The sequence below is a fragment of the Ursus maritimus genome, unplaced genomic scaffold (genome assembly GCF_017311325.1).
Source record: "Ursus maritimus isolate PB19 unplaced genomic scaffold, ASM1731132v1 scaffold_9, whole genome shotgun sequence".
NCBI lineage: Eukaryota > Metazoa > Chordata > Mammalia > Carnivora > Ursidae > Ursus > Ursus maritimus.
Window position 1 is genome coordinate 64,884,113 of NW_024427107.1, and position 14,792 is coordinate 64,898,904.

At 39.8% G+C, this 14,792-nt stretch overlaps 1 protein-coding gene across 1 annotated transcript in view; it reads right to left on the reverse strand.

Moving 5' to 3' along the window:
* Positions 1 to 14,571, reverse strand: part of TMEM65 (transmembrane protein 65) — a 61,304-nt gene extending 46,733 nt beyond the window's left edge. The window contains exon 1 of the mRNA XM_040625775.1: positions 14,013 to 14,571. Coding sequence (XP_040481709.1) covers positions 14,013 to 14,310 — 298 coding nt within the window. The 5' untranslated portion in view covers positions 14,311 to 14,571. The remainder of the gene's footprint in view (positions 1 to 14,012) is intronic.
* Between the last annotated feature and the right edge of the window lie 221 nt (positions 14,572 to 14,792).

The following is a 14,792-nucleotide window of genomic DNA, read 5'->3' on the forward strand; positions in this document are numbered from 1 at the left end:
ATCTAAAGTATCATATTATTCCCTCTTTCTTGAAATACTCTCTTCTTCACTTTTCTTCTGGGATACACTATTCTTGATATTTTTCCTGTCTTTGTGAACATTCCTTCTTCGTCTACTCCTACTTCTGGTTCTTCTTCCTCTTCCCCTCCATTAAACTTTGGTGTTTTTCATAGTTCTCTCCTGGATCATCTTCTCTTTTCACTCTACTTAATCTTCCTCGCTAACTGTATGCGTAGGATTCCCAAATTTGCATCTTACCCTGGAGCTCCAGGGTTCATACAGCCAGTTAACTATTGGATATCTTTATATATGGTTATCTCACAAATACCCAATACCAAAGAAGCTAAAAATGAATGCACCTTCTCCATTCCAAAATCCGCTTGAGACCTTGCATGGTCCCTTCCATTGTAAAGAATATCACTATCTTGTCAATGGCTCAAACCAGAAATAGAGGATCATCTTTGGTTCACCTTTTTATTTCATATCCTGTCAGCAAATACATATTCTACTGTTCAGTTAAATGCTTTATTATTTAACTCCTAAATAAACTCTCTTGAATATGTCTACCTCCTTCCAACCTTATTTCTACTAGCCTCGTTCAGGTCTCTATCATCTTTCTTTGATTTCTGCAAAATTCTTCTAATTAATTTCCTTGCTTCTGCCTCTAGTCTAATACCCCTACTATCCTTTCTTTGTGCTATACACAGAGTGATCCTTCTAAACTGCAAATATGATGGCATTATTCATGATAGTTTACCTCCACAGCCCTGCGCACACACCCCTGATCCACCCACCTCCTACTGAGTTCTAGATTTTAACTTGAATGCTACTTTCTGTAAGGTAACATCATCCCCTCTGCATTTCCCAGCTCCCCAGTTACCCCTCCAATGCACTTCAATGGATTCTAACCCTATCACAGCACTTAACAAACTACATTATAATTTCAAGCTAGCCTATCTCTATCCTCTCTAAAACATAAACTTCATAATTTTAAGAATCCTATCAAGTGCCTCAATAATGTTGAGCAAGTACACAGTAGGACCTCAAATTATTAAACAAAAAAACTTTAATAAAATGTCAAGCACTAAAATGGCAAAAATTGGCATGAATTTCTCTAAAATTTTACCTGGAGGTTTTGTAATTAGTACTAGTTACCCAATCAAAAATAACATAAATGATTGCGAAGTTGTATAATTAGGTCCCACAGGGAATTACAAACCAAGTGGAAGACCTCTCTCTAGCATTTAAGGGAGTTATACTCGTTTCACGGGATTTTTTAAAAGAGGAGACTTAGAATATATTTTAAAATACACTACAGAGCTGGTAGAGATATTAGAGATCATATAGTTAAACCCATGTTATAGTTATGAGAGAAAAAGCCTAAAAAATAAGTGACTTATAAGCCCAAGGTGTTCCTTCCATTATGGATAATGGACTAGTAGAATTGAGATATATATAAAATACAGTGTAGTGGAGCAAAAATTTCCTGTCCTCTTCTAGGTCCTTTTAGCTAGACTAAGAATCAAATTGACATGAGGCATATTAACAGAAGAAAATAAAATTTAACTTTATTATGTATAGGGAATCCACACAGATGGGGTGGTTCAGTTGATTAAGCGTCTGCCTTTGGCTCAGGTCATGATCCCAGGGTCCTGGGATGGAGCCCTATGGGCGGGCTCCCTGCTTAGCGGGGAGCCTGCTTTTCCCTCTCCCTCTGCCTGCCACTCCTCCTGCTTGTGCTCTTTCTCTCTCTCTGTCAAATAAATAAATAAAATCTTCAAAATTAAAAAAAAAGAAAAGAAATTTTGAAAACAGGCAAAATGATGTATACATGTCATTCCGAACTAAGAAAAAAGGGTAGGGATCTGGTACTTCAAAGAGAATGAATGCAATTTACAAAAAGATAAAAAAGAGTAAATGTTTGGTAAACAAACATTTGCTGGGCCACTCGGAAACAATGGGACACCTAGAGCAAACAAGCCTTGCCAGGTTCCTCCCTGTCTACCATACCTAGCTTATATCATAGCGAAGTTCTCTACGGTGATAGCTTTCTTCCTGGAGCAGGTCATCTATCTAAATTTTTAAGGCAGTTGTGGGGGAGGTAAAGAGCCTTACCTGAATCTGCTGGGTTTTAATTGCTTTTAACTCAAAAATAATCTTCATGCCAAAGTGGCCCATCATGGGGCAGCCTGCCCTTTGCTCCTATAACAAACACACACACACACACACACACACACACACACACACACACACACACACTAATTTCATGTTATTAAAACAATTCCTTTCCTTTATACTACATACTATAATTAATGTCCAAAATTTTCAATAAGTTACAAGTAAGTGTAGCGGTCAGCAAACTATGTATGGCCTATAGGTCAAAACCAGCCAGTTTTTTATATAGCCAGTGAACTAAAAATTATTTTACATTTTTAAATAGTTGGAAGAACAGCTCTCAACCATTCTTATCAAACACTGAATGGCTATGGAAATTAGCTGTGGCCATGATATTTCTTAAGGAATTCAACCCAAAACAGCATTTATATGCAAAATGTTAAACAGCGTCACTGGCAGACAACCAATGTTTTCTGAATCACAAGTAATGTTAAGCTGCTTTACATACTTCCCTTACTGTTAAAAGTTGAAACGAGAGGCAAGATCTTCACTTCCACACAAATATGTAGCAGTTTCATTTTCCTAGCTCAAACCACAATTCCAGCAGCATTCTTGAAACCTCAATGCAAGATCTGTATTTCAAAATCCATTTAACAGTGCAATTGAGGAGTTTCTACCTACCACAAATTGGAAAGGATTAATCTACAATGTAATATGTGAAAAGACAAATATCAGGAGAAGAATCTAACAGAATTCCATAAATGTTTTCTAAGCAATCAATACGTTCATTTAAAATCATAGGCTTACAGACTGATGCCAATATTTGGAGGTACCTAACCATGTGAAAAAGACATTTTCAAAGATGAAATATATAAAATCTCATTATAGACTGGCATTAACACATAATATCTGCAATCAAGTTTGACAATAAGGAACACTAATATTGAACCCCAATTAAGCTAAATGTTATCCTCCAAGAATTCCACCTTCCCCATTAGAAGACTTGTATTAAAAAATTGTACTAAGTACTTTATTATATTTTTTATTTTGCCAATTAAAAAAAAACTGTGGAAATTGTTTTCTCTCTTATATAAATACTATATAATACCCTCAATTTTGCTTTTGGTCTACAGTGCTTAAAATATTTACAATCAGGCCCTTTAAAAAAAGTTTGCCAACATCTGTTCTGTAAAGAAGGTAAATGTTTCTTTAATTTCTAAAAGACTAATACTGAAATGAAGACTAAGCAATGTTTTTAGTAATTCTCTATTCAACCTATTCAAGTATGTCCCTCCACCAAAGAGATGCTTCCAAGGTCACCGGTAACCTCCTCGTAAACAAATTCTCTTACTAGCCCTCTCAGCAACATACATCATAGCAGATCATTTCTCCATTCTTCGCTTCAAAACTCTTTTGCTTTTCCTATTTCACTGGATGCTACCCCTCACAGCTCCTACTCTTCTGACTTTGAAATTCTGGAGCTTCACAGTCTCAATCATGGGCTTTTTCCTCTTTTATATCTAAAGGTCAGCAAACAGTTTCTGTAAAGAGACAAGATTCTAAATATTTTAGGCTTTTAGGGCCATTATGGTCTCTATCACAACTATTGAACACTGCCATTCTAGCACAAAAGCAGCCATAGATAACATATAAATGGATGAGGGTGGTTCTACTGCAATGAACTTTATTTCCTAGCAGAAGTGGCAAGCTAGATTTGCCTGTGGCCCATAGTTTTCCCACCCCTGATTTAGACTCTCACCTTGGGTGCCCTCCTCTCCCCCATGACTAAGTAGCATCTACATACAACTGCTGACACCCACGCTTCCATCTGCAGCCTCAATTTCCCCTATGAATTCCAGATTTATGTGAACGTGCGCGTGTGCGCGCATGCGCGCGCGCACGCACACACACACACACACACACACACACACACACACATCCCTAATCTATTTTTCTCCAGTGCTCTCCCTGGCAGTTAATAGCACCACCTTTCACTCAATTATTATACTCAGAAACTTGAGTCATCACTTACTATTTCCTTTCCTTTAATTTCCTGTCCCTTTCTAACTCATCAGCAGTCCTATCAGTTCACTCTCAAATATACATCTTGAATCCATCTCCTTCTCTTCTTCTCCATGGCCGCCTAGTCTAAGCCCTCAACATCCCTAGCCTAAACTATGGCACAGTTTCCTAAGCAGTCTCCTAGCTTATGCATTTGTACCCTCCAGTTTGTTCTCTAAAACCAGCTGAGTGCACTTTAAATTCCATTTCTTCACTCTTGTGTTTCAAACCAGGAATGGCCTTCATACAGTTTACCTACAAAGGCCCTGTCTAATCTTGCTTTTTGCCTACCTGCCTATCTCAGCTCATTCATGCTCCCCTTTGTTCTTTAAGTTGCACTCATGTTTGCCTTCTGTCAATTCCGACTCTGTGCCAAGTCTCTTCCTATCTCAGGGTCTTGGTATTTGCTTTCCCTTCTTCTAAGAATGCTCTTCTTCCAATTCTCTGAATGACTGGCTTCTCCTCAATCCTCTATTTTCAGCTTAAATATCACCTACAAAAAGGCCTTCCCGGATCACCTTATCTAAAGAAAGTGTCATTCTGTTTATTCAATCTAATAGCACATACTACCAACAATTATCTTGCTTATTTACTTTATTGTTCATATTTTTCCTTTCTCAAAATTGTAAACTTTATGAGAGTACTTTGCCAAATTAATTCTCTGATATACCCCCAACACCTAGCACAACGTCTATTATAGGATAGGTACCATAACAAATATTTGCTAAATAAATAAATTTTCAAAGCTGGAAAGCTTTCCTATGAGTAGTGTGTTACATATTTAAAAATAAAAATCCAACAACTCACTCAAAAAATTTAAGGAAAATTAAAATTAAAATTAAAATTAGAAATTTGCGGGGGGTGGTGCCTGGGTGGCTCAGTTGGTCGAGCATCTGCCTCCGGCTCAGGTCATGATCCCAGGGTCCTGGGACTGAGTCCCACTTGTCGGGCTCCCTGCTCAGCGGGTAGCCTGCTTCTCCCTCTCCCTCTGCTGCTCCCCCTTTTTGTGCTCTCTCGCTCTCTGTCAAATAAATAAATTTTTTTTAAAAATAGAAATTTATGTAAGAGGTCCCAAATACTAGTTTTCTGACTCTTCCAAAATTCTCACATAGAAACTTTATGAGGTTTATAAACTTTTTTTGCATATTGATTTTACTTTGACTTCCCTTATTTTCAAAGTAACAATGCCATATTTGCTTTTCTATTGAATGTTGTATATTGTACAACTATACAGAAGAGAGACTAAGGCATGCTAACCGGCACATGAGACTTTTATTGAGCATCTGAGGTGCTATTTTTTTTTTTCCTCATTGTGTGTTAAAAATCCCAAGTTTGGGGGCGCCTGGGTGGCACAGCGGTTAAGCGTCTGCCTTCGGCTCAGGGCGTGATCCCGGCGTTATGGGATCGAGCCCCACATCGGGCTCCTCTGCTATGAGCCTGCTTCTTCCTCTCCCACTCCCCCTGCTTGTGTTCCCTCTCTCACTGGCTGTCTCTATCTCTGTCAAATAAATAAATAAAATCTTAAAAAAAAAAAAAAAAAAAATCCCAAGTTTGAGTACCCAGAAAGGTGCAATAAAAAATAAATTAAAAACTACTCTGACACACAGGTTGTAGGATCTTGGGCAAGCAACTCTGAGCCTCAGTTCCTTAGTCTATAGAAAAAAAAATTCCTTCTCTCTCTGAGAGAAAATAAACAAAATAATTACCTGAAAATTCACTTAGCTCAGTATGTCTGGCACATAGCAAATACTCCATAATTGCTAACTAGTGGTAGTAAAGATGATGTTAGCAACAGCAATAGTGGTAGTAACAGGATGTCTTCTATAAAATAAGGAATCATTATACAATAGAAATTCAGAAGTTGTGTTACAAAATACTAGACTGTTTTTACAATTTTAAATGTTTCTAATAACACAGTGTACTAAATATTCTACCCTAAAACTCACACAGGAGACAGAAAATGTAAACCAAGTAAGGGCACATTCTAATTTAAATTTCCCTGAAACTTTAAAAACAGTTTATGTCTCAGTTAATTACCTTTTATGTGCTTAAAACAACAATCCTTTGAACAGTCATATCCAAGATGTTAGCAAAAAATATTCACAAGATCTTCAGTATAAGATCTGAGTCAAAGATCAATAACAATGTGATAAATACAACAGGTAAGCAAGAGAGCAGTGGTCTAATGACCTTGAAGTGTCTATCAGGAGTAAACCGTATTGGGAAACACAGGGGGATGAGAAAAAGAAAGAGAGAATGAAAGAGAAAGAAAGAAAGAAAAAACACTATGGAAGAGTGACAAAGAGTAGGCATTAGAAACAATAACAGAGATATCAAGAAGCAGACCTCCTTTACATAGCAGAAAAGAGTTTAACACAACCACAAGGGATGAATGAGAACAGAATTGTCTGAGGGCACCAGGGAGTGGGAGGAGGGGCTTATAAGCCCCACACATTCACTACCACTATGACAGAGTCTAAAAAACATGCCAACTGAAATGGCACAGTGTTCTGGAGGCATTTGGTGTGATGACTAATATGTCTACAAATAGAAGTAACCCCAAAGAAAAGTATTAAAATACAGTATATAAAGACACTGGCATCTGGTTGAAGCTAAATTGTGCTCATTATACTTTTACTAAGGTAGAGAAAAATGCAATATGTTCAAATATGCCACTACCAAAAGCCATCAAAGTAGAGCTCAAGGGAAATGACGTCTTGTTACCTGTAATGTCCTTTGCCTAGAAGAGTCTCTCATTTACCAGATGATTTGGGGTAACTAAGTTATTATATTTTAGCATACAACTACTTGTTCTTATATGGTTGTTTTCATTAACTTAAAACAGATATAAACCTATGAGTCAAAGACAAGGCTAGAGTCCTATAAATCTGCATACTAATTAATTCAGCTGAATTGAGCAAGATGTTAATAAAATCTGCACTCAGGGATTTAGTCCCTATTTGTTCCAGTTAGCTTTACACTACGACATGCCAAAGAAAACCAGACAAGAGTGTGGTTATGCAAACTCATCACTATTTTTAGAAAACCTGAAGCAGGGATGCCTGGGTGGCTCAGTTGGTTAAGTATCTGCCTTCGGCTCAGGTCATGATTCTGGGGTCCTGGGATCGAGTTCTGCATTGGCCTCCTTGCTTGGCGGGGAGCCTGCTTCTCCCCCTGCCTGCCACTCCCCCTACTTGTGTGTTATATCTTTAACAAAAAGAAAACTTGAAACAATCTTCACTAATAATGGTTCAATATCAGTCATCCCAACAACAAGAACACCCATTATCTTTAGTTCTACCTAATTTTCTGGATAAGTCTATAAATTACAGACCTATTATTTCAATTTTCCTATACATGGATTTGTTTATAAAAACCTGCTTCTCATAACTGCTATAAAAAGTAAGCAATAATGGGGCGCCTGGGTGGCTTAGTCGTTAAGCGTCTGTCTTCAGCTCAGGGAGCCCCACATTGGGCTCCCTGCTCCGCTGGAGCCTGCTTCTTCCTCTCCCACTCCCCCTGCTTGTGTTCCCTCTCTTGCTGGTTGTCTCTCTCTGTCAAATAAATAAATAAAATCTTAAAAAAAAAAAAAAGTAAGCAGTAAGTAACTACTGAGGTGGACAACGCCAAATTAATTGCTGGTGAGTTAAACTGAAGCAGTATTAAACTTCTCTGAAGCCACATTTTCTAAGAGTCTAATATTTAGAATCTAGTCAAGAACTTAGAAGTGAAGAAGCAACACAATCAAGGAGAACAGTTATCATAGAACTCATTTATTTGATAGAGAAATGAGGAGTCTGGTATGGAGGTAAGGAGTTACTTCTCTGTCTTTATCCAGAGACAAATAAATGTAAAATAAAGCAATAAGCTTGAAGCACAGAGTATACGCTGATAATAGCAAGTATCAATGGATGAAAGAAGAGAAGGAAAGATAGACATAGCCTTACAGCATTTCAGATAAAGCAATGGCTCTCCACCAGGGCAATTTTGCTATACTCCTCCCCTTACCCCAAACCCAGAGTCTCCTTCAGGGAATATTTGGCAATGTCTAGAGATATGACTGGTTGCACACTGGAGGTGAGGAAGGTGGGAGGGCACTATTGGCATTTGGTGGATAGAGGACAGGGATGTTGCTAAATATTCTATGTGGAGGACTCCCCCTGCAACAAAGAATTATCCAGCCCAAAATGTCAACATTGCCAAGGCTGAGAAATCTTGACACAGAAGAAGGAGTCCTATACATCTCAAATATAAAAGGAATTACTGTACTAGCACTCAGCATGCTAATGGTATGCATTAATAGAGAAAGATAAAAGAGATTCCAACAGAAATTATTAATGTTTTTAACATACTGATATAAAGGAAAAAAACTACAATTATTAGGTATGGTTATCTACATGGAATACTCCTAATTTCCCTTCCTTGAATCTACACTGGTCTTAGTGATTTGCTTAACCAACAGCATGCAGTAGAAATGACATTCTGGGACTTCCAAGACTAGGTCATAACAAGTCTGTGGTAGGCTAAAGAATGGCCCCCAAATATGCCCACATCCTAATCCTCTAACTTGTGAATACCTTATTTTATATGGCAGAAGAGATTCTGCAGGTGTCACTAAATAAAGGATTTTGAAAGAGATTATCCTGGGTTATCCAGGTGTACCCTAAATGTAATCATGTGAGTCCTATAAGGTGGAAGCAAAAAGGTAAATGAAGGAGAGGATGATGTGACAACCAAGGCAGAAATCCGAATGATGTGGCCAGGAACCAAGGACTGCTGCAAGCTGGAACAGATTCTCCCCCAGAGCCTCCAGAAGGACCGAGTCTTGCTGACACTTTATTTTGGCCCCTTAGGTCTCATTTGTCAGTTCTGATCTCTAGACTCTAAGAGAATAAATCTATGTTGTTTTAAGCCATCAAATTTGTGGTAACTTGTTATAGCAGCAACAGAAAACTAATACAAAATCTTACAGCTTCTACGTAGCCCTCTTGAAACTTTTTCTCTGTGAGCCCTGACTACCTAATCATCTAAGTACTAGAGTCATCTCAAGAATGTTGTGCTAGTGAGGTCATGTGCATTTACTCTGGTCAACCGTTCCAGATGAGCCCAGCTTCTAGCCACCTCCACCAAAGTACCAAACATGTGAGTAAAACCATCTTGGACCTTGTGACCCGCACATCTGCCAGCTGAAATTTATGAAGTGACCTCCACAGATACCACATGAAACAGTAAGAATCATCCAGCCAAGCCCTGCCTATATTTCTGATGCACAAAATCACGAAATGTAATAGAACAGTTGCTGTTTTAAGTCACACACGACTCTGAACATCAAGGTATATGTGAGTGATGATTAGAGATTATCAAATAGCACATACCCATTTTATAATGGAAGGAAAAAATCCTATTTGTGTTACTTATTTTCTGCTGGCAGTAATCCCTAGTAATAAGACTACTCCACTATGCCAGTAACTCTAAAATATTCAGAATTAAGTTTGTTGAAATACACTACTATAATTAGGTTCTTTCCATATTGGTAAAATAACTGATCGTAGCAAAGCTTCATTTAACTTATCGGCGCCCATAATACAGAAGCACTCAGCTTAAAAAAAAAAAAAAGGCGCTCAGCTTATTAGAGATCTCTCATTCTTCCTGATTCAATTCTTAGTTCATATCCTCATCCTGGTTCTTCCTCTCTTGCTGGGTCTAGTGTAAGCTACACCTTATTCCTCTTTTACTGTTTCAACCAAGGCCCTGAAATATCTTTATTCACATATCTTAATTTGGAATATGAAATGTTTTTCTTGCTCTCTTTTTATCCTCTTTGAGCAAAAGCCACGATTTTCTCCAATTCATTCCAGAAACCAATAGCTTAACTGAGTTGCTACTTTCTCACATTACCATGGGCTGAGAAAAATGAGGATACTCTTGTTAAAGAGTCTAAGATCCCCACTGAATCAGAACTCCATGAAAAGTCTTGTTTTTAAGTGTTCTAAGTATCCACTTTAATATCAGATTTTTAATCTTCCAGCCTTTCATTTTGCCAAAGGCCTCTTGTTGTATATGGCAAGTTCTCAAAATGAAACATCCTACCTTAAATAATCACAAAAGGCGAGAATTACAAGATCAGGTTTAGAATTATATGGTGTATCTATACAGATGTAGATAAACGGCCAAAAAAACAAAAAAAGCAAACTGAAAACGTACACAATTACCACTTACACAAAGAGAAAAAAATGCAAGCTGATTAAGATCTAACATTAATAGAAAAACTGCTCTGTTCACCTCCATACATTTCTTATCTGCTATATGTAAAAGAAATCTCATTTTAAAAATATCTGGAGTACACACTTAACAAAAATATTCCCTTAGAACCTCCTTTCTTCAAATCATATCCTTCATTGTGCCTCCCTCAAAGCCAGCTATTATCTCTCTGTGTAATCCTCCAATAAACATTAATTTTAACACCTTTAAGTAAGTGTGGAAGGCAGCCTCCAAGATCGCCCCCAATGATTTCTACCGCCTGTTATTTGCACCTGTATGGTACCCTCCCGCTATGTATGAGGACAAAAGAAATGGACTATCTCTTCTAAGATTGAGTTTATGATTGTGGCCTCCGCCTTAGGCTCTCGCTCTCTCCTATCACTCATTTTGGGGGAAATCAGCTACCATGTTGAGAATACTTAGGCAGCCATGTAGAAAGGCCCACATGGCAAGAAACGAGACTTCCAGCCAATAGCCATATGAGTGAGCCTTCTTGAAAATGGACCCTCCATCCCCAGGTAAGACTTCAGCTGATGCAGCCCCAGCTAAAAGCTTGATTCAAACAACTTTGTGAGATACCCTGAGTCAGAAACATCCTACTAAGCCTATACAAGATTCCTGATCCCCAGAAACTGTCAGATAAAACATGTTTGTTTTAAGCCACTATGTTTTACGGTAATTTGTTATGCAGCAATGTGTAACTAATACAATGAGCATTGCCTATTCATCAAAAACCAAACTCATATGTTTTAAAAGTAAAAAAAAAAAAATTAGAAATAGTGACTGCAATAATTGGGAGAAAATTTGTTTTTAAAATCTTGGTTAAAATTGAAGGCAACTGTAATGTCAGTTTGCCAGTCCTACTTATAAAAACAATGAACCAACAAAGCACTATCAGGAAAATATGGACTGTTTCTGGAAGAACAGAGATCAGGTTGAGTGGGAACACAACATCAACTTTTTTAAAATTGGGAATGAAATCATTTTGTAATTTAAAAATCACAATATCCTATTTAACTACGATAAGATATCCCACAAAGCTTGTCTTATCTATTTAGAATCATGTAAAACTTTATCTTGTCACAGATCATATCACATGCCTACTGATAAACACATAAGAAAGATAAGGGCAAATGTACCAAATTTCAACAATAGATTTCCCAAGCATATCAGAGCACGGATGATTTTTTTTCCTGTAATGTTTGCATACCAAATAAAAAACACTTCTTTCGATCATACAAGCACACTTTCCAAGAACACGTAAGATTTCCTATAATAAGAAACAGTCCTTTTAACATAATTTATTTAATTAGCAAATGCATTTAGTGCACATACATTCAGTACACGAGTCATTTATTTTAAAACATCCAAAAAGTAACAATAAAAGAAAAACATGGGAGTTTTTCATTTGTTTGATGGGGGAAAAATGATTTCAGTAATCTCCATAGGAACTGTATGTATTGATATTGAACACAATAAGGAATACAAAGACTGTACTAAAAATTAAAACAGCAGCATCAGTAAGTATCATTTGAATCAACAGGCAATAATTTAGTCATCATTACTGGCAAAAATAGTTGATTTAAACTTTGAAGTTCTTTAGCTTACGAATAGGAGATAAGCATTTGACTACCACATTGTTTCCTACATTTTTGCCAGTTTATCTTGAACAAAGAAGACAAATTACTAACTTCTCTCTCATATAACTTACATACTTATTAAGTTTAATTGATGCCAACTGATCTCCACTGACTGAAGTTTATAGGTCCTTTCCAAAATATTTAAAACCGTGTCCAATTTAAAATTATCTTCATTGGAAAATGGAGCGTCTCTACTGCAATACTACTGCCACGTGCTAAAACAGTAAGGTATGAGGTAAAATTTATCCAACCACAGGATTTGCTTTTCAAGAACTGTCATAAAATTATATTAATAGGGCCCTGCAAATGTGTAACAATGTCAATGCAGAAGAATTTCCAAGAAATTACTTAGACAAAGCCAAATGTATGTTCAAATAGTGTTGTCCATGGAGAAAACATTTCTAAAATTAATATTACGGCATATATGACTGGCTATATTATTTTCCCAGGAGCACATTTTCAGAACTGGGTATTTTTAAACCACACAATGAGTACAAACATACCTTACAAATATGCTAGTATTCGATTATTGCTTCATATAATGGCATGATTGCACACTTAATAACTGAACTGATTGCGATGCTACATTTTTCCCTTAAAAGCTTTGTGCACAGACTATATCTGGAATATCCGGTACTATAAACTGGTCCACAATTTCCTGAATGTAGAAAAAAAAGCAGTTCAAAGGCACAACTAAGAAAAAGTTTCCAAAGAAGCAGTACAGGTAAGTCATGCTTATATGACCTTCCTTCATTCCTGTACACAGGCCAAAGAAACACTTTCAAGTGCCTCTGGCAAATCAAATGCCTTGTTCCAATGAATGTACTCTAAACTTAGGAATCTATGGGATGTTTGTGTACCTATCAACTTTGGGGAGGGAGGTAAACTTTTTTACAAATATCAAACACATCAGAATGTAATATAAAATAGCAATGTATTTTGTCTGTATTATGTATTTTGTCTGTACTACTGTATTTAGACTGCAAAAATATTTTAAGGTGGAATTAATCACTTACTTCTTTCATCCTTTTGATTTTCTGTATTCTTAGCTTTTTCACCTGCACTCAAATTCAGACCTAGGGCATTCTGCACTGGTTTTAAAAATATCCTATTTTAACATGTTAGCTTAAAAATAGCCTTTCACCGTTCCACACTACTTTAAAGCAGAAGTCTGCTTTTCATTGTAGAGCCAGATTCCCAGAAAAATACCTTCTTATTTACTTCATTCTTTCAACCTCTGGGGAAACAACAAAAACTGGAGTTTAACTTGTGCAGCGCCGAACCTACAGGGGCTTGCAAGTTACGTATCTGCAGTTCTCGGTTTGATTCATTCTTTCCATTTCCCAGGAAAATGTTTCCTTTGGCTGCTTAATTTAATACAACTAGATATGTGTGCAAACACACAGCTGAGAGCATCTCTGCCTTAGGAAGCAATTCCCCTTCTTTTGGACACCCATACATCTTGGTTTGATAACCTTTCAAGAAAGTTTCTTCTACCTCTCGTGTTTGCAGCACTTTTCAAGCAGGCACGGCATGCCACCTGCGTAGCTGCACGTTCACAAGAAAGCAGCAAGGGCTTGGGGGGACAGGAGGGCTGGGGAGGGGAGGCACACAACAAATCAAAGCACAATTAAAACAGTATCGGTTGACAATCTGGACTGAAGCTCGGCTTCTGAGGCTGGGGAGGAACCAGCCAGGCGTCGATCCGGGCGGCCTGGCACGATCCGCGCCTGTCCTACCTGCCCTGGGGACACTCAGGAGGCGGAAGGTCTCCCCCCTACCAACCCCCGCCCCCCGTGCCCGGACGTCCCAGGCGCGAAGCCAGGCGGGCGAGGGGAGCCGGCGGCAGGGGTCCCTGGCCGAGGGGCTGGAGGGCTCCCGGGGAGCCGATTTGGACGCCGGGGCCCCAGGCTCGCCCCTCACTCGACCCCTTACCTTGGGCGATGGCAATGGACTCGAATCGGTGCAGCTCCTTGAGCAGGCAGCTCCTCTCGGTGGAGTGCAGGCTGTAGATGAAGTCGCGCGCGCCCTGCGCCGTGTTCAGCGCCTCTATGGGCTCCTTCTTGGGGTGGGTGCCCAGCCCTCGGAAGCCGCCGGGGGCCGCGAGCGCCAGCAGCCCCCGCCCGCAGCAGCACCAGGACGGCGGGCGGGGCGCGGCGGCAGCGGCGGCGGCCGGGCCCGGCCTCAAGCTGCGCGCGGTCCGGCTCCTCAGCAGCGGCAGCAGCCGGGACATGGCGGGCTGAGGAGCGGGCACCCCCGCGGCAGTCCGGGAGGGCGACTTCTGGCGAGGCAGGGGGGAAAAAGGAGCTAGGCTCAGCCGGACCCCGCCCCGATGTCCTCCTGACTGGCAGCCGAGGCACCGGGCACCATGCACTTCCCCGGGCCCGCGCGGCGATCGCCTCCTTTTCTGCCCCTCTTCCCTTCCGAAAGGCCCGCGACGTCTTCGGTCCCTCGGACGAGAAAAACTTTCTGTGAGGCGGCCGGGCCGGGAGAGGGCGGGTGGGCGGTGCGAGCGGGCGCCTCCCGGCTGAGGAGGGGCGGCGCGGGCGGGCGGGTTTGGCTAGGGTTTGTCTCTGTCAGTTTGATCTTCCAGAGGGATGAGTCAGCCACGCGCCGCCCTCCTTCGGCGCCGCCCTCCGCTCCTGCCGGCTTTCCCACCCTCTCGCCTGCCCTCCTCTGCGTTCCGTAGGGCTCCCGCGCCCTCAAAGCGGCAGC